Source organism: Desmodus rotundus, chromosome 8, assembly GCF_022682495.2.
Source record: "Desmodus rotundus isolate HL8 chromosome 8, HLdesRot8A.1, whole genome shotgun sequence".
Classification (NCBI taxonomy): domain Eukaryota; kingdom Metazoa; phylum Chordata; class Mammalia; order Chiroptera; family Phyllostomidae; genus Desmodus; species Desmodus rotundus.
The window spans coordinates 35,022,588-35,050,311 of NC_071394.1; the positions used below are offsets into that span (position 1 = coordinate 35,022,588).

General features: G+C 37.6%; 1 protein-coding gene across 1 annotated transcript in view; it reads left to right on the plus strand.

Moving 5' to 3' along the window:
- Window positions 1–20,515, plus strand: part of TRAM1 (translocation associated membrane protein 1) — a 25,470-nt gene extending 4,955 nt beyond the window's left edge. Inside the window, exons 2-11 of the mRNA XM_024572124.3 lie at window positions 548–611; window positions 2,442–2,563; window positions 2,678–2,794; window positions 4,082–4,140; window positions 5,827–5,911; window positions 11,530–11,600; window positions 11,707–11,811; window positions 12,833–12,976; window positions 13,283–13,443; window positions 18,928–20,515. Coding sequence (XP_024427892.1) covers window positions 548–611; window positions 2,442–2,563; window positions 2,678–2,794; window positions 4,082–4,140; window positions 5,827–5,911; window positions 11,530–11,600; window positions 11,707–11,811; window positions 12,833–12,976; window positions 13,283–13,443; window positions 18,928–19,001 — 1,002 coding nt within the window. The 3' untranslated portion in view covers window positions 19,002–20,515. The remainder of the gene's footprint in view (window positions 1–547; window positions 612–2,441; window positions 2,564–2,677; window positions 2,795–4,081; window positions 4,141–5,826; window positions 5,912–11,529; window positions 11,601–11,706; window positions 11,812–12,832; window positions 12,977–13,282; window positions 13,444–18,927) is intronic.
- Window positions 20,516–27,724: the final 7,209 nt, after the last annotated feature.

The following is a 27,724-nucleotide window of genomic DNA, read 5'->3' on the forward strand; positions in this document are numbered from 1 at the left end:
TTTTGAAGCAATATTTACTTACATTGAAAAGTATGATACAATGTTAGGTGGAAAAAAACAAGATATAAAATTGTATACATAAAGTTAATCCAAGTTTTATAAAATATTCATACATTCATTTTTAAAAGGCTGAAAGGATATACAGTTTTTTTTTTCAGACCCTGCCTTTGATCCATTTTCGTCATGGCAACTGTGCTTCCATTTCTTCTATTAATTTACATTAAATTTTTTTTTTTTGGTAGGAACTGTGTGTTCATTGTACAAGTCTAGATTAGGGAAACTACCTGTCAAATCACTGTTTAATGGAACTGCAGAGGATGTTTCTTTTGAAATCTTGAAGATAGGAGTAAACTGTACAATCTCATCTAAATTGGAGAATGCTCAGGCGAATTCCGTGAATTCCCACCCTCAGTTCCTTGGTGATCAGGAATTCCACTTGTGCATGTCTGGGTGCCCTTGGTTCTCAGATTTGGGGACAGAAGTTACAAGATTTTCCCCTGATCTACCATCTGGGAGGTCCTAATTGATCTTTTTTTTTTCTTTCTAGGTAACAGCAAAAGCTGCTATCATTTTCGTTACTCTCCAGTACAATGTTACCCTCCCTGCAACAGGTAGGTGGTTTTCTTTTAGAATTTTCTGCTTAAGTGGAGGAGTTCACTTGGACCAACAGAAATGTCTGTGAAAACACTAGGTTCTTCATTAACTTTCACAAATCTCATTCATGAGTAGACTGAACATTATTTTGGTGATTTTGTAATGTAAGATCTAATATTTTTGGTTGGCTTCACCCTACATATTATATGGAAATCAGTTTTATATGTGTTTAATGTTTGTTTTATATTTTTGTAAACAGGCTTAAAATTTCATCAAAGAACTTTTTTTGCCTTCTGTTCCCTGTGATCTTTTCATAAGAAAATTCTAAGCATAGGTATTTTACATTTGTGAAGTATCAATGTTCAGTCAAGGTTTCCGAAGGCACAATGTTTAGATTCAGTTTTTCCAACTAATAACTTATGTTTTGGATCTATAATAACAATCCTTTTAAGCCTATATTTTATTTTCAGTTTTTTGTTGTGCTCTACCTATAACATTATTTTAATTAGAGAGGATGTCAGTAAATTCTAGATGTTATTTGCACCAAAACTACACTTTTAGGTTGTATCTCAAAAAGTATTCTAAATTATGCTTTGTGAAAAACAAGTTGTTACTAGAAGTTGATTGTAGTTGGATACAGTAATATAATAAACTGGCATGGGTATGGAATGGGGTATTCAGTTCACTCAGGTAGTAAACTTCTGTAATATTGAGTTGGATTTTTGTCCCATTATATAGTGTTGTAAATATTTGATTGAGTTAAATATCAGATAACTGAAAGCCACAGAGTTGTTTTGAAATCTGAATATGCCAGAGAAGAATGGGGCACTTTTACCAATTCCCAGGTATAGTAGCAGTTACCTCTACCTCCATTGTGTGTATTGGTTTGGCCAAAATGTCCTTTGAGTTTTTTCTGTAAAATAAAAGACATTTTTCATTTTCGCCAATAACTTTTTGATTTGGATATTTTGAGTATGTTGGTTATCTCCCACTGTTGACTTCTAGTGGGTAGAGGCCAGGGGTGCTGCTAAACACCACAGCAAAGGATTGTTTGGCCAAAATGTCAATAGTACCAAGAAACTTCATGAACTACTTCTGACATGTTCGATCAATCACAGCACCTTCTCTATATACTGCATAAATTTTTTTTTGCATTTCAGTTGCATTTTTACCTTTCTTAATAAAGTATAATACGCCAAAAATGTTGCATATCTTCCATCTTAAGTATTAAAATGGCTGCATAAAAGTTCGCCAGTTTTGATAAATTTTTTAACTACACGCTGATATGACAGCTGTCACAATACCATCTAACAAAATTGTTTCAAATGAAGTTAAAGACAACTAAGCACTACTAGAGCCGTTGTATGGAAAAAACTAAATGAACTTTTTGGACAACCCAATAGATCAAAGCAATCAAATACAGGTTAAAGCACTTTCTCCTTCAGAATCATAATGTAGTGTGTAGTTGGAAAGTAGAGGTAGAAAGTTTCAAAATTCTTTAAAAATACAGGCAAATGGGCTAATCCCTATGCCTGGGATAATGTGCATTTTGCAGTCTTCCTAAGTTGCTGAGTGTGGCCACCCCTCCCATGTTTTTTGGTTTTTAATGGCTGTGACTAACATGTGTCAAATCTTTGTAAGTAATTTCAGAAGCTTTTGATTTTTACATAGTCTCCTCAATTTTCATTGTTGCCATGACTCAAGATGTCCAAAAGTAAATTACCATAATGTTTCTGTAGTACTTATTTATAGGTTAGTCATCTTTCGTTTGTTTCCATAACTGTTGTACTTAGTGCTGTTTTTATAATCTCATGTATATCTTTGTGTATGTCCTTTTTGGCCTTCAGAAGAACAAGCTACTGAATCAGCGTCTTTTTATTACTATGGTATCAAAGATTTGGCTACAATTTTCTTCTACATGCTAGTGGCGATAATTATTCATGCCATAATTCAAGAGTATGTGTTGGATGTAAGTATACAATCTTAGAAATCTATACTTTGTAAAATACTAGCTCTCCATACTATGATTGTCATATATTAAATATATTTTATAATCTTAATCATTGATTGTTTTTATTTTTAGAAAATTAACAGGCGAATGCACTTCTCCAAAACGAAGCACAGCAAGTTTAATGAATCTGGTCAGCTTAGTGCATTCTACCTATTTTCTTGTATTTGGGGCACATTCATTCTAGTGTCTGTAAGTATGTTTAAACTTTTGTCTCTTAAAGTATTTACTTTATATGCCCAGAATGGAAAATGATGTCCTATTTTTTAATGTAAGCCAACCCTCAACCTTAGAAAATCCCTTTTGTTTTGTGATCTAAGATGAGGAATTCCGCTATTGAACTAGTATAAAGCAAGTTCCATTGATAGGTCTCTTTTAAGTTAGTTTTTATACAGCAGCAATTCTAAACTATGTTTAATGTTTCAGAAAGCCTTACTTATTTTTAGTTAATTGAATGTTATTTTTATATCTTATAGTGATTTGCAGATATCTGTATTAGCAAAAGGATGTCAGTGATACCTCTGCTAGGTTACATGAATTGTAACATTTCTAGTCATTTCCCCCTTTAAAAAGAGTTCAGATATTTTTCAAGCAACTTAAAATGTTTATTAACTTTGCAGGTAAGGCTTTCTAAATTTTAAATGTATCATTCTAACTAATGATGGGGGAAGGCTGTATCAACCTTAGTATTAGTATTAGTAGTAGTATTCCAGAGTTCATGTATTTTTAAGTTTGTCGGGACACGTAATTTTTCTAATCACCATGTTAGAGATGAAAAAATAGGCAAAGTAAATTTTCCAAGGTACAACACTTAATGTTGGAGACAGGCTAAAACTCAGCCTTTCAATCCAGTGCTCATTCCACTTTACTCTGCTGCTTTAATGATACTTAAATGTGTATTTCAGCTTAAAGTCTACCTTACACATATTTTTTTAAAAAAATGAAAGTTACATTTCATTGGGAAAATACCCTTATTAAAGATAGATCACTGAGATTTTTTTTTTCTTACACAATAATTCTCACTGACTAGATCTGGTTATCTAAGAAAAAGATTTGGTGAGTATGTGGACATAGTCCTATAAAACTTGGCAGCACCTTGATCTTCTGTCTCCTGGCTGGTGCTCCCTCTTTCCTCAAACCCTCTCTGATGACCTGAGGTAAAATCTCTCTCCCGCAGCTGATACAGCTCTGTTATGTACCATGTCTGGTTTTGGTTGTTTCATGCTTGCTTGCTTACGTGTATTTTTTACCCCACTGGATTGAAAGAATTTAGAAGGCCAGGAATTACGTCTTATTTGATTTTGTACATCTCATTGGTTTTCACTTCACTAAAGTAAGCCTTCAGCTGAGATGACAGTAACTGAAAAGTTTGACATAGGGGCTCTTTGGAATTTGATGTGCAAGAAGTGAAAATACTGTCTTATTTCCCAAGAAGTTTGCATTATACTAACAGGCTGATTTTTATATCTTCTTTCTTAGGAAAACTACATCTCCGACCCAACTATCTTGTGGAGGGCTTATCCCCCTAACCTGATGACGTAAGTCCTTTCTAGCAGGCTTTTCTTTGTTAGGGACCATGGTCATGTCACTTTCAAGCAGAATTTATTCTTACTCTTTTAGCACTTTAGGCAGATTCATACAATTGTATGTCTTTGGCAGACCTGCTGCCATTAAAAAAAAATTCCTGTGTGCTTTTGTCAGAAATACGATCTTTTCAACATGTTTGTTAGCTTGAGAATACTGATTATAACAGGAATCTCTAGTTCAGGACTCTGTGCTTTCTTTTCCCTCCTTTCTCCTCTTCACTGCTCCATTTTCTCCACGGGTTTGCTCCTTTTCTTTGCCTTCATCTCTTCACTCCTTCCATTTTTCAGTCTCTTACACTCTAAGCTTGAGGGCAGGGACTATTTCCTTTTCATCTTCTAGCCCCCAGGGTTTTTGTACAGCGCTGTAAAAAGCTTAGTGGTTATAAAGGCATCCAACTAAAGTATTCATTCTCCAAGCCCAGCTCTAGTACAACCATTCCACATTTTTCCTGTACTTAGCCTGTATTATCTTCTGCTTGCCTGCATTTGTCATTGTGGTGTATATTTTACATGGTATCCATACATCCTCTTGACTGGCCCATGATTGTGTCATTTATGTCTTGTCTTGTGCCCATGCCCACTAACACTGTGCCTTAACTGCAGCAGAAACTCTCTCTTTTTATTTTATGTCCTTCGTCGTGCCAGGCTGGAGGTGCTTGTCACCTACACCTTACTCAATAAATGCACTGTGGTGTGAGCATCAGAGAAAAGACGTAAAGGGAGTACCATGAGCACGCGTATCTTCGTATCTTCAAGTCCAGCACTAATATCCACTCTGCTGACTCATTCTGACTCTTTAAAGTTACATTAATTCAGTAAAATTTTACAAAATGGGTTATAAACTTCATATTTATACGGGACTGTATCTCCCCCTCACTCCCCTGGAAAGTGTTTTAGATTGGCTTCATGGTTTCTGTTTTAGACTTCGGGAGGAGAAGGAGAAGGGAGAATAAAGAGAAGGCAGAAGGACTGGGGGAGTACAGTGTAAGGAGGAGACAAGTGATTCCAGAGTGGTTAGGATGTATATGCCAGGGAATCCATCTCTGCCTTATTCCTCTCTTTAATCCTGGTTTGCATCCATTCATTTGAGCTCTCAGTGTTGCAACCAGGTCGAGTTATCATGTTTCACTAAGGAAAAGGCCGGGGTGTTTGAAATTGGGATTGTCCTGTTTCAGGTGACTTTTCATCTGTGCGCCTTTGCTTTTGTGTCAGTCTCGAGCCTTCCCGCTTCCCTTTTGATGAAACCTCAGGGATCTGCAGTTCGATTCCCTCAGTCGTGGCCCTTACGTGTTCAGTAGCTAACACGAGACACAAGTCAGTATTAATGAACTAATAGATAAGGGACTCTGGTTCTTCCCGGCTAGCTTGCATGTTAACAGGTTTCTTCAGGTGATGTCTTTGCTTCTGCTGTTCAATCCAGACGGATTGACAAATGGTGGAACTCTCCCAGGGAGAGGGGGGAAGTGGCCGAGGGAGAGTTGTTGGAAGGTAAACAGTATTTATTGTAAGGGCACCTGAAATGACAGCACAAAGGTAACTACTTAGTATATCCTCATTTTCAGTGTTTGTTTTTAACTTTTTTTTTTTTTTAAATAATCTGGCTTTGAAATGTATTTTTTACTTTGTTGTGTTACACAGATTTCAGGTGAAGTTTTTCTACGTATTACAGTTGGCTTACTGGTTTCATGCTTTTCCTGAGCTCTACTTCCAGAAAACTAAAAAAGTAAGCTGGGATTTTGTGATTTTTAAATTATTGTTTCATTTTTTCCTTTTGTGTCTCTAACCTCCCACTAACCTCAGCTCTTCCCCTCTTCTCCCAACTTCCCTCTTTCCACAAAGATAGGTATCCTTAGGTATTTATTGGGCAGAAAAAACCTTTAGTCACTGTTTTAGTCACTTGGGGTCTTTTATGTTTGACATGCTAATTGTTCATTTTAAAGTTACATTAGTAGTAATTTAAAATTAAATTTTAAAATATAATGTTAATTTCATATTCTTGGTATAAGTATTAATCAGATTTACTACAACTAATGGTTCTGTGTGTAATTCCCGAAGAAAAATTCAGTATTGAAAAAAGTAAACCATAGTTAAATATTCACCAGTGAAGCTTTTCCTGAAATGGGTGGAGAATTCCCTTTTTAGCATGTGGGAAAGGTGTTTGTTTTATTTGGACAAATAAACTCCTAGAGCACTGCCGTGTTCTTTTTTCTAGCTTTACCCTCAGAACTTCTGAAGTCAGACTTCCATGATTTCACAGAGCAACTTTACTTAACTCTTTCTTTCTCCTGTAAAACCTGTACTAGCTCCCTGTTGCTTTAAACTAAACTGGAGCAGCTGACCTGTGCTGTAGGGTCTCTCATCTGTGCCACCTCCTCTGGTCCCATTTTCTTCTGCTCTCCTGTGCTTTTATTCACATTAATATTTTCTAATTTTATAATGCTAACACATCAGGTTTTTCTCCTGGAGTACCTTTTCCCTATGATAAATTAATGAAGCACTTTTATTTCCTTAAAGGAGACGAGATTATCTTAAAATTCCCATGTATGAAATTATACATAAGTGAGGATGTGGATGTAGCAAGTTTGCTCATGAGTTAATGGCTATTGAAGCTGGGTTGTCGGTACATGGGGATTCATTTAACTCCCTGTTTGCTGTGTATATAGTTATATTTTTTCCACATTTAGAACATTTTTTAATTACCTTATTTTAAGAAGCTTTCCCAAGTAGAAGTGTTAACAACCCCTCCAATGACCACTTTCTCCCTGCCTTCTCAAATGCCACAATCACTTCTGTATGTGCTGCTGCAAATAGTTAATTCGTGAGTGTAGTTTCTTGACTTACTACTGTTGCGTGTTTGTATGATATGTGTCTTTCGTCATTGATGTTGTCTGCTACGATGGAAAAACAGCACCAAATTAAAGTTCACGTACTATAGCTTGAAAGTTCTTTTTATGTTGATTTCTTTTTGAAAGTAGAATGTTTTTTCTAACTTTAAGTTGATTGTAAGAATTAGGATAATGACATAAAACCTTTGATCTAGAACTGTCTGTCTTTTTTTTTTTTTTTTAATCCTCACCTGAGGATATATTTATTGGTTTGACAGAGAGGGGTGAGGAGAGAAACATTTATCGGTTGCCACCCATGCATACCCTTACTGGAGATCGAACCCACAACCTAAGTATGTGCCCAGACCGGAAATTGAATCTGCAGCCTTTTGGTTTATGGGACAACGCTCCAACTAACTAAGCCACTTGTCCAGGGCTGATGTAGAACTGTCTTAAGATAAAATTCTTAGACTCAAAATTTCCAGTAGCTTTTCCATATTCATTCAGCACCCAGTGTGAACTGTAGATGTCCTAGAGCTGCACTGTCTAAAACAGTAGGCACTAGTCACATTTAAATAAATTAAAAGTGAATAAAAACAAAATCGACTTTCTAGATCACACTAGGCCTATCTCCAGTTTCTTTAGCAGCATATGGCTACACTCCCATTTTGGATAGCAGAGATAGAAAATGTTTCCATCACTGCAAAAAGTTCTTGGGACAGCACTGCTGCAAATATCATAGTGTTTTGATGTCTTAGTACCATGGCTTAAATATTTAAAGCTGCCTCGTGTACTTTTATACCCATGGACCATAATATACCTTTGGGTTTCACTATTGATTCATACGTCTATATTTTGTTCATTGGCCATGTAAGGAGAGAGGAATCTTTCAGAATAATTGTTCATTTTAGTTCTCCAAGCTCTTTTCTTATCAGTTCCTGCCAGATGGCATTTCTCCAGAAATGCAATCTAATTTTTATGGGATAATTTGCATAACTTAGAACTTAACTGAAACTATTTTTAACACCTACATATTACAGTCAAAAGTAACTGTTTCAAGTAATTAACATAACTTGAAAGTAACAGCTGCATATGTGTTAAACAGTTTCTTAAAATTTACTTTGAAAATTATTTTTGGAAGAACTCTTTACTGAAAGACACTAGTATAGTGATTGTTTTGAACCTGCATAGAAATGAAGAAAGAAGGGACACTGTTTGTACCAGTTCAAGAGGTGTGTTAGTCACGAATAACTCAGTTTTTCTTAAGAAGAATATTTTAATGACATGTAATATATATGCTTCAATATAAACAGTCCCCCGTTTTGCTCATGAGAAGATTCAAAATGTAATTTCTTAGCCAACTTGAATATATGAAGTTTTGGGGAAATGTGGATGAAACAGCCAAATGTTTTATTTCTGCTATTCAGTTCATTTAATATACATACAAAAACTATATCATATAAAGTATATTAAATTAGAAATAATACCGTTTTCCCCACTCATACTTTATGAAAATTGTAGTCACACTTTTCATATGCAGCCTTGTTATTATGTCATTTATCACTAGAGCATTTATCACTTTTGAATCATCTAACTCAGTTTGTCAAAGGGCATCGTTTTCATACTGACTCCTCCACTGGACCTCTGTAAGCATTAGAAATGATGCTGACGGAGGTTTTGTAGATTAATGTGAAAGCCTTGAAAATACTTACGTATGAGAGGGCTCCATCTGTGGTTTGAGGGGGATATCTTTGCCTTATATTTGGGCATCTATGTGATGCTCAGTTTAAAGTTTTTTTAGTACAGTATACTTAAGAAAAGCTTTTTATAATAGAAAAATATAGAAGTTCACTAAAGTATATGGTTGACCTTTTTAATAAAAAGTTGTTGGAATAACAACCAAAAATGTCACTTGAAATTATTTATAATTTTAGAATCTGGTTTGATTTAGTATTCTATATTAGATTTTCCTTGGAAAATGAGAATATCAGAATTTTAAGTCAGTTTTCCATGATGTCATTCTTCTATAAACTACATGAACATTAGCATTAAGAATATGTTAGCATCCCTGGCCAGTGTGGCTTAGTTGGTTGGAGTAGCGTCCTGCAACCAAAGGGTTGTGGGTTTGATCCCCAGTCTGAGGCCTTGTGGGAGGCAGCCAATTAGTGTTCCTCTCACACTTGGATGTTTTTCCCACGCCCCCACCCCCTGCCCCTCTGTAAAAGCAGTGAAAAAAAATGTTCTTGTGTGAGGATTGAAAAAATAAAAAGAATATATAAGCAGTTGGCAAAGCTTTTCTAATGACTCATTTTCATTATATATTTTTCCATTTGAGTATAAAAAAGTTCTTAATCTTTAAACAAACAAGCAAAACCTTATATCTGGCTCCTGGTAGGAAAAGTTTATTTACATAACAAAATCTTATATAGCATGTCATGTGTCAAGCATGTATATACCATATTAAATTACTTTTATCACACTTCAACTAGCTGTTCTGAAATGATTATGAGAAAAGAGGGAGGTTTCCCTCTCCTTTGGTAAGGAGATGTATTTCATCGGAAATTTGAAAATTATTTGGAGAGGATCTTAAGGTAGAATATTCAGAGAGAGACTTCTCTCTCCAGTTGGAAGAGACACAGTACACTTGGTATTACATCTTGGGAATTTTCCCTGAGAGTCCCCAACCATAGTTCCGTCTACAGGACTGTTCGACTGTCTTACGTTTTCTAACACTTGATCTTTGTACCCTTCTTACTAGAGGAGTGTTTTCCATTTCAAAACTACACTTATAAAATACCTACTTTTTCTCACAAGATTCGATGAAGTAACTCTCTACTGAAAGGACACAAAGCTGTGTACATACAGGTTTCCCCCACTGTACAAAAGTAGAGTATTTCTGTGAAACCTTTCATAAGAAGAAATGCCGTAAAGCAAAGAAGCAATTTGCCTTGCTAACGGATGTACAACGTAACTCAAGATAAAGCCCAGGTGCTCACAGACACAGTTCAAAGCCGTGGTGGCCGGATGCTGAGACCTGGGGTGTGGTTCCTAGGGAGGGACTTGGTGGGGCTGCCTGTTCTTCCCTAACGCCTCACTGCCAAACATGCTGAACACGCTTTTCACGTGTTGCCTCTTCTTGAACAGTCCTCTTTGGATTTCTTTCAGTTATAAAAACAAATACTAATGTAGTCTTTCGTAAAACGAAGTGGTGCAAAATGACCTTTGGAAAAGCCAGGGGATGCCTGTATGTGGAAAACTGCCAAAATCAGAGAGAGTAGAAATGCGAGGTACAAGCATTTCATAAACTAACGAGCGTTTATTGGGCTCAACACTGTATTTTGCTAACATTTTTGACTGCAACCCAAGATGAAAACTAGATTTTACACCATAATCCTGTGTGTGTGTGTGTAAGTGTGTAAAATCTGGAATAAAATTTTCATGAAACAGTACAGTGTACTTGTTGTGCACCGTAGCATTTCTATTCTATTTCATATTTTAAAAGAGTTTAGTGTGACCCCTTAAATTGATTTCATGATCCATTAAAAAAAAAACAAAACACTGTTTCTAAGATAACCAGGTTGCTATGGACTATGGAAGAATAAAAGAAGCAAAACTAAAATGTGGGTACTTGATTCACAGGGTTATATTAAGAAGAGGAAGGCGGGAGAGGGGAGAGAAAATACAACTGTAATTGAACAACAATAAAATAATTTTTTAAAAAAGAATACATAATTAGGTTCTGTCCTAAGTGAGAAGATAAAATTTTAACCTTTAATTTTAATAACTATAACTGAAGGGATTAAAGGCTTGAGCTAGGTCTTAGTCCAGTAGTTCGATTGGGTAGAGCATCGTCCTGATAAGCCAAAGTCGTGGGTTCAATCCCCCATCAGGGCACATACAAGAATCAACCAATGAATGCATAAATAAGTAGAACGACAAACCGATGTCTGTCCGTCTCTTTCCTCTCTCCCCCTCCCTCCCTTTCTCTCCCCCTTCCTCTCTCAAATCAATAAATCCATAAATAAAGCGTAAGCTAAAAAATGTAAATACTGCTTTAAGTAAACAAAAGCATCTCTACTGCTAAATAAAGCAGCTTTCATGTTAGAAGGAGAGTATCATGGGTATTAATGGTGTCATTTAATAAATGTTTATTATAAAAAGAACCATAGATCTCAGCACTGAAAGGGATTTTGAGTTCATCTGACTCAAGCAAACCCAAGTACCCTATTTTTCAGACGATAAGACACATTCTCCCTGCCCCCACAAATTTGGGAGGAAATGGGGGTGCATCTTACAGTCTGAAAAATACAGTATTATTCACGTTACAGACAAGGTAGCTGAAGTGAAATGACCTGGTAAAGCCATGCTATTAGTTGGGATGAGCAGCTCAGGGAGAGGACAGCGGCAGAATAGCCTTCAGGTCTTCTATAGTAGAATGCTTTTCACCCTGGCACACTGCTCCTAAAGAGCAGTTGTTTCAGCATATTTCATCTGTAACGCAGTTTTCTATTTACAGGAGGATATTCCTCGGCAACTTGTCTACATAGGTCTTTACCTCTTTCACATTGCTGGAGCTTATCTTCTGAAGTAAGTTGGGATTTTTCTTGGGTGTATATATGGACTGGGAAGATAGTATGATAAACTCTCTTAACTCATAAGTAACTTTTATATTTTAAATGTGTTCTTTTAACAGCTTAAACCATCTAGGACTTGTTCTTTTGGTGCCTCATTATTTTGTTGAATTTCTTTTCCACATTTCTCGCCTGTTTTATTTCACCGATGAAAAGTACCAGAAAGGGTAAGTTGGCTAGCCATTCTATTCTCATGTATTAAAGCCAGTGCCGGTGTTGCCAAGGGCCATGCTGTGGGCAGTTATGTTACTTTATAATTTGTTAGTAGCAGCTTTAAAGATTTTATTTATTTACTTTTTAGAAAGGAAGGGAGGGAGAAAAAGAGGGAGAGAAACATCAATGTGTGAGATACATTGATCGGTTGCCTCTTGCATGCCCCCAACTGGGGTGTGGGGACCTGGCCAGCAACCCAAGCATGTGCCCTGACTGGGAATGGAACTGGTGACCTTTCATTTCGCAGGCCGGCACTCAATCCACTGAGCCACACCGGCCGGGGCACGTAGCAGCTTTAAATAATATAAAACTAATAGCAATTCAGGTTGGTATTTTATTCTCTAAAATGGAGGCTTTCTTAAGCTAGAGAGAGATTATGTTGGAACTTATAATTCTGAAGGCTTTTGCGGTTTACTTTTCTAGCTTCCAATCTTAATGCATGTTTTTCTTTTGGACAAGGAATAACAGGGAAGTGAACTTTGAGAAGAAAGTGAAATAATAGATTATATAGTCTTAAAGATATTAAAATACTTTGGTGGGAAAATTGATCTGAAAACAGAATTGAAGCAGTATGACTGTAAGATCTTTAAAAGTAGAACTAAGACTGTTAAATGATCATGGGTGTCCTTTTTCCAGCACAGTATTTGTTGTGTTCTGTCCAGCAGTTTTCAAAGTTATTATATATACCAGTAGTTCTGAGGGTCATTAATAGTAGTTATATTTAAAAAATGATGAGCTAAAGAAAAAATAAAACATTTCTTTACTGGACTTCTAGAACTTCAAATAGGCTGGTGTGTTATCCGTGAGAGTGTGATAAAACATAGCATCTTCCACACATTTTGTTTGCAGAACCCTTTTCATAGAAGAATAAGAAGTGCTGTTTTAGTGCATTTACTTAATAGAATCTGATTCCTACTAGAATATTTTCTTATTGTTGCAATTTTATGAATTTGACTTACGACATTTTTCTTCCAGATTTTCTCTGTGGGCAGTTCTGTTTGTTTTGGGAAGACTTCTGACTTTAATTCTTTCGGTACTTACTGTTGGCTTTGGCCTTGCAAGAGCAGAGAACCAGAAGCTGGATTTCAGTACTGGAAACTTCAATGTGTTGGCTGTAAGGTCCGTCAGTTTAACATCTTTCTCACTTCGTACAGCTGTATAGTGTGTAGTTTATGATACGAATTGCCTAAAAAATCGGGAGGTTAGGGAAAATGCTGATTTGATTTGATTTTAAATCTGTTTTATATGTCTATATTTAAATATCAAAGCATTTATTTAACTTCTGGGATTAATTATTAATGAGATAATTATTTATTAACATAATCTTGGGAACTGAACACTAAATACTACCAAAACAAGATAGACTGTCCAATAGCACTATTTTGATGAACTGTAATATTTTCTTTATTTTTTTAATATTCTCAGAATTGCCGTTCTGGCATCGATTTGCATTACCCAAGCATTCATGATGTGGAAGTTCATTAATTTCCAGCTTCGGAGGTGGAGGGAACATTCTACTTTTCAGGCACCAACTGTGAAGAAGAAACCAACAGTGACAAAAGGCAGATCTTCTAGAAAAGGAACAGGTTTGTATTCAGTAAGCAATGAAAAACTGGAGTAGAAAACATTTTTTAAAAATGTTTTGGGTCTTATTTATAATCTTACTAAGATTTAAAATCCTGTAAAGAGGACCTGGCTGGTGTAGCTCAATGGATTGAGCACGGGCCTGCAAATCAAAGGGGTTGCTGGTTCGATTCCCAGTCAGGGCACATGCCTGGGTTGCGGGCCAGGTCCCCAGTAGGGGGCGTGTGAGAGGCAGCCACACAGATGTTTCTCTCTCTTTCTCCCTCCCTTCCCCTCTCTCTAAGAGTAAATAAAATCTTTAAAAAATAAAATCCTATAAAGAAAGTTTTATTCTACTTTTAAGCAAAAGTAGAGGCAAAGTTATCTTGCCCCGTACTACAGTTTGGTGATCCCCTAAGTGTCAGTTATTTCTCTCAAAAGCTGTCCACTCAGTTTCTCTCATAAGCTTTCCCTGCTTGATTACTTTGAGCCACTAGAGACCAGAGTGTGGAATCTGTCCAGAAGGTGTCCAGCCATGTAATATGAAAAATAGAAACATTTATTGAAGAAGATATAAGAAACACTGTACATAGGAAGGACAATGACACCTCAGTCCTCTTCAAATAGGCACCTTGGGACCTCACACAGCTCTCCCAACCTCCATCAGCTGCCCCGTCATATTTTCCTGAATCTCATCGATGGTCTTCCCTTACAAAGGTGATTTTAGTTTTGGGAAAAGCCAGAAGATGCAGGGTGCCAAATCTGGGATGTAGTGGAGCTGAGTCACCTAGCGATTTGATGTTTCCCTAAAAACCTCTGCACCAGATGTGATACACGAGCAGGCACATTGTCATGATGAAGTGGCCAATCACCAGTTGCCCATAGCTGCAGCCTTCTGAATCATCTGAATAGTTTCCATGGAGGAATGTTCAAACTTATTACAAAATTTGGTGGAGATTTGTTGTACTACTTACTCAGTTATTTTGAATTTGATGGTCACATGGTACACGTGCTCACTCAACGGCGTCTGCTGCCCCCATAGAGCAAAGTCATTGTTCACCCATGCATATTCCAGTCCACTCTCCCTGGCTGCCAGGTTATAGCAATGTCACGCAAACCATTCTCGTTTTATTAACAGTGACTAGGATTTTTCCAGACAGACCTTGTAGATGGGCAGTTTTAGTGAATAACTGACCTAGGGAGTGATAGTTTGTGCTTTCAAGCATCTTAGTCATATTTTTAAAAGAAAACCTCTTGACAGCTCTTTCCCATCTGCCCTTGAGTTCAAAGTGGAATAGTTTTTTTGCTTTTGTTTTTTAATAACACTGATTGCTTGATCCTTTCCTGGACATGTCATATAAATGGAATCATATATGATCTTTTACAACTAACTGGTTTCTTTCAGCATGTTTTTAAGGTTCATTCACGTTTTAGCATGTACTGATAATTTATTCCTTATTTTGGCCAAATAATGGGTTGGCCAAAAAGTTTGTTTAGTTTTTCTGTATAATGGCTCTAGTATATCTTGGACTTCATTAGAAACAATTTTGTTAGATTGTATCGTGACAGCTGTCATGGCAGCGTGCATTTTTTTAAAAAACTTTTCAAAATGGGTAAATTTTTGTGCGGTTATTTTAATATTAAAGACAGAAGAAAATGCACAACATTTTTGGCATATTATGCTTTATTATTTCAAGAAAGGTAAAAACACAACTCAAATGCAAAAAAAAAAAAATTGTGAGGTGTATGGAGAAGGTGCTGTGATTGATGGGACGTGTCAAAAGTGGTTTGCAAATTTTCTTGGTACTATTGACGTTTTGGCCAAATAATTCTTTACTGTGGGACTGTCTTACACATTGGAAAATGTTTAGCAGCAGCCCTGGCCTTTACCCGCTCGAAGCCAATAGTGGGAGACAGCTGACAAACTCAAAATATCCAAATCAAAAAGTTATTGATGAAAATGAAAAATAGGTCTTTTTTCTTTAACAGAAAAAACTAAACAGACTTTTTAGCCAACCCAATAATATTCCATTTTATGGATGTAGCGTATTTTGTTTATATATTAGTTGCTGAATATTTGAGTTCTCACTTTTTGGCTGTTATGTGCGAATAATGCAGTAAACATTCATGTGCAGGTATTTGTCTGATGACCTGTTTTTCACTCTCTTGGGTATATACCTAGGCGTGGAATTGATAGGTCATATGGTAAATGTATATTTAACATTTGGGAGGAACTACTAAACTGTTTTCCAAAGTGGCTGCACCATTTTACAATCAGTGTTTTACATAGTGATATCTATTTGTCCCTGCACCATTTGTTGAAAATACTAATCTATTGAATTGTATGTCTGTTCCCATGGCAGTAACACACTGTCTTAATTACCATAGCTTTATAATAATTTTTGAAATTAGGAAATGTGAGTTATCCAGTTTTGGTTTTTTCATGTTATTCTGGGTTCTTTGCATTTCCATATGAATTTTAGGATCACCTTGTCACTTTATGCAAAAAATGCTGTCTGGGCTGTTGATGTGGGTATAGGTTTCAGGTGTATAATTCTATAATATATCTTCTGTATATTGTATTCTGTGTTCACCATCCCAAGTCAAGTCTTCTTCCATCACCTAGAGTGTTCTTTATAGGAAGGTTTCTAGCAGCAGATTCACATTGTTTAATAGATAATAGGATTATTCAGATTTTTCTATTACTGTTACCTCTTTTGTTAAATCGTGTTTTTCAAGGAATTTGTTTATTTTGTCTGAATTTACAAATGTATTGATGTAAAATTACTCGTAATATCCTCTTATCTTACTCCTGCCTGGAGGACAGCAGTGATTTCCATTTTTTCATGTAGTTAGTAATTTATGCCTTTCTCTCTTTTTCCATCAGACAAGAACCAACATCTCTCATTTTTCGTTGATTTTTCTCAGTCGTGTCATTTATTTTTGTTCTTATTTTCCTTTTTTGGATTTCATTTGCTACTTTCTTATTGGGGTTTACCTTCTTGAGATGGCTCTTTAGGTCTGATTTTTGTCACTTCATGTAAATTACTTGTAGTTAAGGACAAACTTTCCCTTTCAGCACCACTTAGGTATATTTCACAAGTTTTGATATGTCTTTTTCATTATTATTCAGTTTAAAATATTTTCTAATTCCAATTGTGATTTCTTTCTTTGACCCATGGCTCATGCATGATAAGAGTGCATTGTTAAATTTACAGATACGAAAGCATTTTCTAGTTTTCTTTTTGTTACTCATTTCTAGCTTAGTTGTTCTTAGGTTAGAAAACATATTCTGAATGACTTCATTGAGACTTTCCCTGTAGCTCACCGTGTGTCTAGTTCTGTACTTCAGAAGAATGTGTGATCTGCGTTTGTTGGATATTCTGTTCTCTAGGTGTCAGCTCACAGTTGTTCATTGTGTTGTTCAGTCTTTTATCTTTACTGATTTGGTGGGAAGAGTTCTGCTTGTTCAGCCAGTTACTGCAAGAGGTGTTGACCATTTCTCCTTGTAGCTTGTATTTTTACTTTAAATATTTTGAAGATGTGATACAGTTTCATCAAAATTTAGGGTTGCTATAAATTCCTGTGGGATTTGTCCTTTCTCTAGTTTGTCTGAATTGACTCGAGTTACACCATCTTTCTTGTGGTAAAATACTATCATGGTGTATCTTTCATACATGTTTCTCCTTTAAACCTTTCTTAGCCCTTAAATATAAATTGTGTCTCCTATAAACAGCCTGTGGTTGGATTTTTTTCCACTCAGTCTGATAATTACTGTCTTTGTTTTTGGCGGTTATCCTGTGATGTACCTGGGTATGACTTTGTTTTTATCCTGCTCTATGTTATGTCGAGCTTCCTGAATCTTGGCTTGGTTTCTTTTATGATACTTGGAAAAATTCTTGACCATTACGTCTTCCAATACTGCTTCGGCCTCCTTCTGTTTCTTCTGTCCTTCTGGGACTCTGGTATATGTGTTAAATAAACCCTTTTACCCTGTCTCTTAATTAAGACCTTTTCATTACTTTCTGTATTTGTCATCCTTTTTTATCTGTTTTGATCTGAGTATTAATTAACCTAGTTCACTAATCTCTTCTGTTGTGCCTAATCTGCTATTAAACTCATTAAATTTACATTTAATTACTGTATTTTGTAAGTTCTGGGGTTAAAGATTTTAGTTCTCTGGTGAAACTCTCCACCCTTTTTATTTATTTTTATTAATCGCTGTTCTTATGGGACAACTGCAGGTCTGAATCTCCTGAGGATCTATTTCTGATACTTTTTTTCTCGTAGTTTTCGTCGTTTGGTCTTGTTTTCTGGCACACTTGCTAATTTTTAATTCTCGTTAGTAAGTTTTGTGTAAAATGTGTAGGAAGCTCAGGATACATTTGTAGAAGTTCTGGATTGAGTATGGGTAGATCATTCTGTCTCATCAAAACTAATCTCTCTCTAGTTTGCTCTCATTTCTAGGACATAAACTGTTTATAAAGGCTGTTGTCCCTGATGGGCCCTGAATTCAGGTTTTTGTCTTCCTGTCATTGTTAGGCTCCCCAAATCTCTGGAGATTTGTACTTTATTGGGAGTTGCTTTCTGCTTGATTTCTCTGAGCCTTACTCAGTGCGTGCATATTTAGTAGTTGGAAAATACCTTGAGGGAAAAATACACATAGCTGCCTTGGGTTTTTTTCAAGCACCTTTAAAGACCCTTTTTTGTATTCAGCTTTAATAGGTATTTTTGGAGGGAGGGTTAGTGTGACATCAGTTATTCCATCATAGTTTGAAAAAGAAGACCATGATACACTCTTAAGCATAAGAGTTAGCATCCTAAATGCCAACTTTTAGTATGTAATAAGAAAACATTTTCCCAAGAACTTTGCTCAGATGTGAAAGGTTCTTTATTTCTCCCCAAAACACTAGTCTAAAGACTGTTCAAATTCTTGTATTTGTTTCGTAGAGTTTTTTTCTGCTTTCCCTTTTTATTTTTTTATTGAAATTTAATGACATTATAGTTACTTTTCTTTTAATTTGCTGCTTTCAATTCGGTGTTTTAATCAGGTTTTTGATTGGTTAAATGCTAGTAAAGATCCAAGCACTGGTACCCTGGTTGGTGTGGCTCAGTTGGTTGGAGTGTCCTTTCATAAACTGAAAGGTCCCAGGGTTTGATTCCTGGTCAGGGCACCTGTCTAGGTTGCGGGTTGGTCCCCAGTCAGGGATCGTGCAAGAGGCAACCAATCGATGTTTCTCTCACATTGATGTTTCACTCCCTCTCTCTCCTCCTCCCTTCCCCTCTCTCTAACATCAATATGCATGTCCTAGGGTGAAGATAAAAAAATAATAATTAAATTTTTTTTAACTATTTAAAAAAATATGAAGCACTGGTGAATGAATTTCACCTGTGGGCATAAAAGTAAATATTGGATTTAAAATTTTATTTTCTGAAGGTACTTTATGGATAAAGATATTTGTGTTTCTTCATGAGGGAGAGTAACATTGATTCTTTTCTCTTTTCAGAAAATGGTGTAAATGGAACATTAACTTCAAATGGAGCAGACTCTCCCCGTAATAGAAAAGAGAAATCTTCATAATGCATTATAATCTAATTGATAATGTCCCCAAAGAAATCTGCTTTTTACTATATCTTCCAGCACTAGAGTTTTCCTTTTCTGTTCCTAAGTGTAGTCTGTGCTCCTTGATTCTTGCTGTTGTACCGTTTCATGCATCTTTTTAAAGGGCAGTTGAGGGGAGGATAATTACTGTGAGTGAAAAAAATAGCTTAGACTAAGCTACTTGCCTTTAAAACAGTTTAGGGACCACCACCATATTTTACTTTGTTTTTTTATCTTTGAACATTTTTCTAATGATTTGGAAAGATAACTATTTACAAAAATTCTGCAAAAATCAATGATACAATTTCTTGCTCTCACTGATTTTTTTACATTAGCAAGATGGCCTCTTCCAGCCAGGTCATATTTTTTAAGTTATCTTTCAGGGTAAAATGGAAATAATACAAGGTTGGATGTCAAACTTTAATATGTTTTCAGTGTTCTCTAATTTTTAGGAATTTTTGTAGCCTTTACACCAGGGGAAAAAGATTTGTAAATTCGCCAAAATAATAGTGTGCTTTAGTTTCTAGGTAGTGGGTGTTAGTGTTACATCCCATTTTTTTAAGAGGGGAAAAAACATACTATTGGTTACAATGTGGAGGTTTTATTGCCATATTTGTTAAATCAAAATATCTTCTATTAACATAAAAGTACTTGTGAAGTAAAATCTTTCTTGTGCATTTGCAACACTTGTAAACAGGAAATCAGAAAATTAAATATTTAAAGAAAAAGTCTAATGTAGCCCTTTTTGATATGTTTATTAATAATGATCCTTAATGGGGCTTGTCGATAAATTCAATATGCACAGCATCTTAGAAAAAACATTGTTTAACCTGCAAACCCTTTTTAAAAATAATGCCTACTTGATTTATATCTATAAAAAGAATGTCAGGTAATTATATTTGGAAAACATTTAATGCACTAACCTTAAAGAAATTGAAAATTCAGGTGGATAAATAGTCTTTAAAAAAAAGACAGTGCTTTATGTTATAACTATAGCTTTGGTCCCATCTTTAATTGAGAAACATTTATCTGTATAAAACATATTTTTGGATAAATATATATATATATTTGTATCTCTACAGAAAGGCTCTAAGAAACATTTGAGTAAAACATTTGGTTCTCTTTTCTATAATTATCCTTTAAAATCCTTATAGCTGTATTTGTTTTGTTGTTGTTGTTCTCTTTACAGTACATACATTGCTCCTATGGGTGTTCCCATCTTGTTCCTCACCTCTCACTTTTGTCACCAGCTCATTTTTGTGCCGTTCTGAGCATACAAGGTGCAGGCCTATTCGGTCTGCGGTGTAAGAAGTCACCATGCTGCTAAAGTCGTGCTTTCTGTTTCCAGCTGTGTGCCTACTTCCTGGAGAGAGTAGGAGCTCTCTGTAGCATCATGGAGTTTGGAACCAAATTTTTGCCATTAAAAACTGGCATTATATTGAACCATTCATTGAGAGATCAATCAAAATAAAAATTTTTACTTTTACAAGCTATATCCTTGACATTTTCTTCATTGTTAGCAAGTTTTTGTGCTATTTTAGAATATTAACTTTTTAAAATGCACCACGTTTACAGAATGCACTGTTGATAAACATTTAGAAGAGCCTTTCCCCATGTGTTCTATAAAACATGATTAGAAGGCTACTGTGGGGGAAAATGGTTCATAACCAGATAAATTCAGGGACTGTTTTGGGGTTAAACAAAAAGGTGTTTCTTTACTACAGGACTGTTTGATCCTTTACGTATGAACGTGTTTCCTGACGAACGAGAATGTTGGCAGTGGAGAGAGAATGTGCAGTTTCCCACTTCATTTAATTGTGGAAACCTCTCTGTGGAATTACTTAGAGCCCTTGTGCTCCACAGCATATGCTGTGGGTTTAGGGGAGGAAAAGGGGAAAGCCTTTGATAGTAGTTACAACTTTATAAGACATTAAAACACCTAAGTGTAATTGTAAATTATAAGCCCCAGCCTTCCTTCTCCCAAGTACTGTGAGCAAAGTCTGCCTTTACTAGTCTCGGGATCAGCAGAGGCTGTCACTGGTGCCTGGCCTCAGGTCAAAAGTTAAAGCCTCACGGGAAGCATCAGAGTAGGACCGTGATGGATAGCTGTCAGAGTCACTGAATGACCTTGAACTACTTGCTTTGCCATTGTAGGGTTTAGTCTTCCCTCGGCAGAATGCCTTCTTGCCTGCATTTTAGAATACAATTGTGAGTGGAACAAACAACTATGTTCACTAAAATTAAGTAATCCTCCACAATCCCTAGATTCAGAACAATCCTAGAGCAAAGCTTGTGTGGATGAGGAAAGGGGAGAGAGATATTTTGCACAGTTGTTACCAATAGCCAACTACACCTGTACCTCCAAGGTGCTGCCAAGTTTTTTCACTTAAAACTAGTACTGCTGCTTGTGTACATGTGAACAGTAGCAAACTTTTAAAGAAATGACAGTGATGTTGATCACCTGTTTGTGTTTTTAAGCATGGCTTTAAAAGTAACCCTGGGGAAAATTCTAGATAATATTTCAATTATTTTTCCCCAAAGTCCACCCTAGGTGTGATAGGTAATTAAGTTAAGGATCATCTATAAAACCAACACAGGACAGGCTTGTGAATTTCAAAGTAGGCACAAGTGTTAAGAGGAAGAATGAAAGACTAGTAGCCCTGGGCCTGAAGGGAGTCCTGGGGTTGGACTGAGTCTCTAGGTGCTTTAGAAGTCCTGGGTGTACAGCCCAATCCGCTAGGATGCAATGAGAGGCAAGGTCAGACTCATAATAATGGGACTTTGTTAATCTGCCTACTGAGCACTTTTTAAAAGCTATTAGTTATTTACATATTTACAGAAGGTAACACACCTTCACGGCTCAGCTCTACCTAGTGAAGACAGCCAGGCCTTGGGTGAAAGGACGAACTGTAATGAAAGGACATGCCAGTCCTGCGTTTACCTAAGCACGGTGTGCTTTACAAAAAGCTGCGCTACCTGTCTGTCCCACATCCACCAACTCTATCCAGTGGCGTACGGGAAAAGGCCAGCCCAATTTGTCTGGCTAAACCAGTGCTAGTGGAAAGACTATTCATGTGTTTGCTTACGGCCGAAATCAAACATTTGAGGTCTCCTGAAAACAAGAAAATCAGAAAACAAAAATTCAGAGGCTTAGGTTTAATTCATGCCTGGTGTAACTTAAGTTTATGTTGGCCAAAGGGGGAAAAAAAACGCTTCTATTTTGAAGACCTAAAATACAACCAATTCAAGTGATAATAAGTAACTTTGTTGATTTCAATTAGTAAGTACATCGTGGTGACACTAGCAGGCCAGTGTTCAAATCCTGACTCCTCCATTCATCAGCTCTGTGTTATTTAATGGCTGTACCTTAATTCCCTGAGAAAAGTATTAGCCCTTATCCCACAAGGGAGTTCTGAGATCAGAGACAGTGCACCTAAGTAGCGCATAACTATGCCGATGCTCATTTAGCTCATAAGGCTGTGACAAACAGCACAGGGAAAGCTAATGGTAAGTATTAGGTAATTGTAGTTGTTGCTACTTTTCTCCCTAAAACTCCATACAGAAGGTTCTCGAGCACACAAGCTCTACAGTGCAAGCCCGGTGTTCTATGGTTACTACCCGAGAGCAGGTGGACTGAAAAGGTGGCCTGAGATGTTCAAGCCAACATTACTGCCGTTTAATCATTGAAAGACTTCATCGGCATGCTTACCCAGCACAGAAGCTTACGAATGGAACATCTACGTCTCAACCGAATCGTTGACACTTGAAAAAAGCAAATGGTATGGTTAGTTTCTGAGGAATGATAGTTTTAAAAATCCGATATCTATGGCTTATGAAACCATAGTTTCATTTAGGTGGTGTGTACAACTAGAGAATTTTTTGCTGCTTAGAGTTGCTTTAACTTCTAATGGGAAGAATCCAACTCCATCAGGTGAATGGGAATGTGTAACAAGATAATGTTTATCAAGAAATTTGAACCGACCCCATCAAGTGTCCTAGAAATTACAATTCTGCAAGTGGACTGGAAGGCCTGGATAGGACAGTGTGTGGAACATACACCTAAGTGTTGATAAAGCATGAAACAGACTGAAATCTGAAGGCTAAGATTGTCACTCATTTGTATGCTTGCTGATTGACTTCTGGATGAAGGCCTTTTTCCTCCATCAAATAGGAGAAACTGTAATAAAGTTCCTTATAAGAACAACTAGAGATAAATTTTTCAAAAGTGCAATTTTACCAAACTAATTCAGGTTACTAGTGATCTGACCAACTAGAGTGATACTTTTCTATTTCTTGCTGGTTTTATTCAAAACAAAACTGTAAGATTATTTGTAATTTAGGTCAGAAGGGGAAAATGTCTAGACTGTATATGCTAAGAATATGAAAAATCAAGTGGTTAAAATGTGAATTCAGTTCTTTAGAATTAAGGCCTAGAAAACTACCAGGAATATGTTAGAAGCTTGATAATTTACCTAAAGCTTAATACACATAGAAAGCTTTCAACAATTTAAAAAAAATAATGCAAGGCTGGGTTCAACTTTATCTTCAAAGAGAACTTCCATAACTGCCCAATATTTTCAGTGAATGGAAAGCCCCAGATCAAATCTCTGTCACTTCTCTGTTGATATTTGGGTGTGGTGGGTCAATTGCGTCAGGGCAGAAACAGTGGTACAGAGAAATAAGATGAGGAGACAACCATTTAGCAAAAAAAAAAATCTCTTTCTGAAGACAAAATACTCGACAGTGACGTCCATTGAAATTATAAAACACATTTCTATTTGCCGGCCATTATACGGAAAGCTCGGGCTCATTCATTTATTATGTAGCATCTTAATTGTGCATAGCTTGTGGTTCAGGGTTTTTTTGTTTTTAATGAGTAGTAAAACAATAAAGAATTTAAAAAGCAAAGCCATCTTGCGGAATGTAGCTTCAAGTTTAAGTAGTCACTGCTCTGTCTCCATGCTTTGCTGTATTTTGATGAGTGCCAACATTCTAACTGCAGTCCAGCATCTCTCGTTCGGCAGGCAGTGCCAATCATCCCCCATTATATGTTGATGTGGCTTAAGTGCCCGTCAGGGGCTGCAGCAATCACCACCCTAACTTTCCATGCACGCTCCATCCACGTCAGCCCTCTAGTCCAGAATAGCAAGCAGCTGTACCCGCTGCATCATTAACCCAGCCACCCTTGACATTTGTTCCCTTTTTTTTTTAACCTAATGTCACAAAATCTCTACCAAAGAAAACACTTTTGGCTTGTAAGATTTTTTTTTTTTGCACTGACTATTTCAGCTGTTATGCAGGATCTGAGCTTCCATCTAAAATAGTACTCCCACAACTCACACTGCGCATTACTGCACTGTGATGTGACGGAATGGCAACAGGAGGGACCAAGTCGAACATAGGTCCAGAACTTCATTGATCTGAAAGTTTGGCCTTAAAGGTATTAGAAGGTCATTCTTCTTGGTATTTTCTAAAATGCCCACAGAACTGAAGTTATCAGTTATGTAGGATATTTTATATTTAGTGATTGTCATTTCAGAAAAGTTTAGTACTTAGTGGGGTCCTACCCTGCCCTGCCTCTCCTTTCGCTCTGCCAATGTCTGCTCTTGAGATGATCGTTTACATCAATGACATTAACTGTGACTTGGTCTTTCCCTGCATATAGCTGGGTGCCAATGTCTAGCATCTTGCATCTGAAGTGGAAGAAATGGGGAAAGGATATTTGCATGTTTACATCCTGATATAGCAAAGGATAAACTCTGCTACCTCAGTCCCCCAAACACCTTCTCAGCCCTTTCTTCATCCTCCACAATCTGGGAGCTGAGAGAAGTCCCCTCCAAGGACGTGACCTTGACTCTGAGGGTTGAATCATGAGAATTTGCTTTGGGGCTTCACGCACAGTTCCAAATGTTGACCGCATGAGTGACTCAGTCAGTCGATCAGTGAAAGAAGGAATTGACTATGGCTTCAAAGAGACTGAGCCTATAACTCAGGGACAGCCGTGTGTAAGGAGCAGTCAGTGAATGACAAAACTTGGGGGGAGCCTTAGAAAGGAGTGGGGAGAGAAGAGACAGGAGAGTTCATGGAAACCAAGCAAAAGTCCTCTGAGGAGGAAGCAGTCAGAAGTGTCAGATGTTGCAAAGAAAATATGAAGACAAAGAGTTCATCACATTTGTCTCTTAGGAAGGCTTTGGAGCCCTCAATAAGAAGAGCAATGGGCCCTGGCTGGTGTGGTTCAGTGGACTGAGTGCCGTCCTGCGAACCAAAAGGCCACGGCTCATTTCCCAGTCTGGGCACATGCCTGGATTGTGGTCCCCCAGTTGGGGGCATGCGAGAGGCAACCAATAGATATTTCTCTCTCACATGGACGTTTCTCTCCCTCCCTTTCTCCCTCCTTTCCCCTCTCTCTAAAAATAAATAATTTTTTTAATTATTAAGAAAAAAAAGAGCAATGGGTGTCACCAAGGGGGGTCCCTATGCCTCAATTTTGCTTAGGGACCTAAGACCTGGAAGGACCTGGTGGGGTCCTTGTGGGGCCTCGGCTCCCACCTCCCACACAGCCAGCAAGTACTGGACCCCTTCCCGCACAAGGAAGAAAGCACTGTTTTGGGGGCACTGACCACCCCCAAACCCAGCCTGAAAAAGCACAGGTGAGGTGACCGCCGCCCGCCCTCCGCTCACTAAGAGCCTCCAGTGGGCGTCCCTGCACAGAAGACGACCTGAGCTGCTGAGCCTGAGCAAACATTTGCCGCTGTCATCATGCCTCGGGCTACAGCGTTAACTGCTACTATTAGTTCTTGCACCACAGGTGACTTTTTATGACCTATGTCCACGAGCAGGGAAAAAAGGAGCCCCCGGAGTGCACTGAAGGGACAATAAAACAAATAAGAGTAAGTTGCTTTATGATTCCACCCTGTGAAGCCCAATTCATTGAATAAAAAGGTTACAAGCAAAAATCAGCAGAGGAAAAAAAATGGTTACGAGCAGCGTGGTTGTGGCCAGGCTGCCACTAATGCCCTGGTTTCAAACAGGATGTCCAGGCACAGAATACACAAGCAGGGATGACACAGGCAGGATCCCGCCTGCGCTGGACATAAAGTGTGAGGACAGGTAACATATACAAAAATCTGACTGTTACAAGTGTAATCAAGTGGGGAAGTGTTTATGAGAGAGAAGTACGGAAGGAGAGGAGCCAAGTCCTCCATGAGATATTTACCTGTAAACTGAGAAGCTCGGGATGAGTAGCTCTAGGCAGAGGGTGAGGCAGGGTTGAGAGAATAGCCCACCCAGGACAAAGGTGCCACGGGAGGGGCCTGGAGGGTTGGCAGGCAGGGAGGGTCTCCAGGACGTTTGTGCCAGGCCTGGGGATTCCCAGTCCAGCTTGCTTTCCTTGGCACCAGAATATCTCCTATCTTCCTCACCCAGCAGTTTCCATGGAGAGTTGTGGCCGGCTGGTGCATACTGGGCCAGGTGTACTGAAGGAGTATATTCACCTTTTTTTCCCCTCTGGTTTTCCCAGCAAGTTTTAGTGCTGTGAAGACTCTGGCGAAAGTCCAATTTCCCAGGACACTCAGCAACATTTATAAATCTGATGGGTAAAGGGCCTGCTTATTTTCTAGTGCATGTAATTAGTATTATTTTATTTAATTCCCCTTCCTTGCATGTATTGAGCACTGTTGAACAAGACCTGCAGGTTAGTAAGAGGAAAGACAATCCACTCTGTAGTTTTCTGTGAGTGGGCACAAGAGCTTGTATCTCAGCTGAGAGGCAGAGAGAGACAGCAACTGGCTTTGAGGGAGAAACATTATTGTTTTCCAGTTTTCAAGCTCTGATTTAACTCAGAACAAAGAGCTACATGGAATCAATTGAGGAGGTCTTCTCTCTTGGTTCTCTAACAGTTAGTTGAAAGCCTCCTACTTGGGAAGAAACAATTCACAGCCCCATCATCTTTTAAGTCCTTGCTGCTCAAAGTGGGATCAGAGGCCAGTTTCTGTTCATTTCTGCAAATTGTAATCCAGTCTGCAATGAGATAAGTACAGAAACAGAGCGAGCATTCAGAACTTTTATGGCAACTTGACACAATAGTTTTATGTCTTCTGAATCTCAAGGAAAAAAAATGAGTTTGTGTTTTGTTTGTCATTGGGGGGGTTTAAGATAACCCACAGAATGTGAGAATATACTCTCCAATACCTCTGATAAGGGGTTAATATCCAAAATTATAAAGAAATCACAAAACTCAACACAACCCAATTAAAAAGTGGACAAAAGACCTGAATAGACACTTATCCAAAGAGAACATACAGGTGGCCAATACACACACGAAAAGATGCTCAATGTCACTAATCATCAGAGAAATGCAAATTAAAACCACAATGAAATATCACCTCACACCTGTCAGAATGGCTGTCATCAATAAATCAACAAACAAGAGCTGACAAGGTTGTGGAGAAAAGGCAACCATTTTGCACTGCTGGTGGGAATGCAGACTGGTGAAGCCACCGTGGAAAGCAGAATGGAGATACCTCAAAAAATTAAAAATGGCCCTGGTTGGTGTGGCTTAGTGGGTTGAGTGCTGGCCTGTGAACCAAAGGGTTGCAGGTTGGATACCCAGTTGGATGCACATGCTTGGGTTGCAGGCCAGGTTCCCAGTAGGGGGCATGCAAGAGGCAGCCACACATTGATGTTTCTCTCCCTCTCTTTGT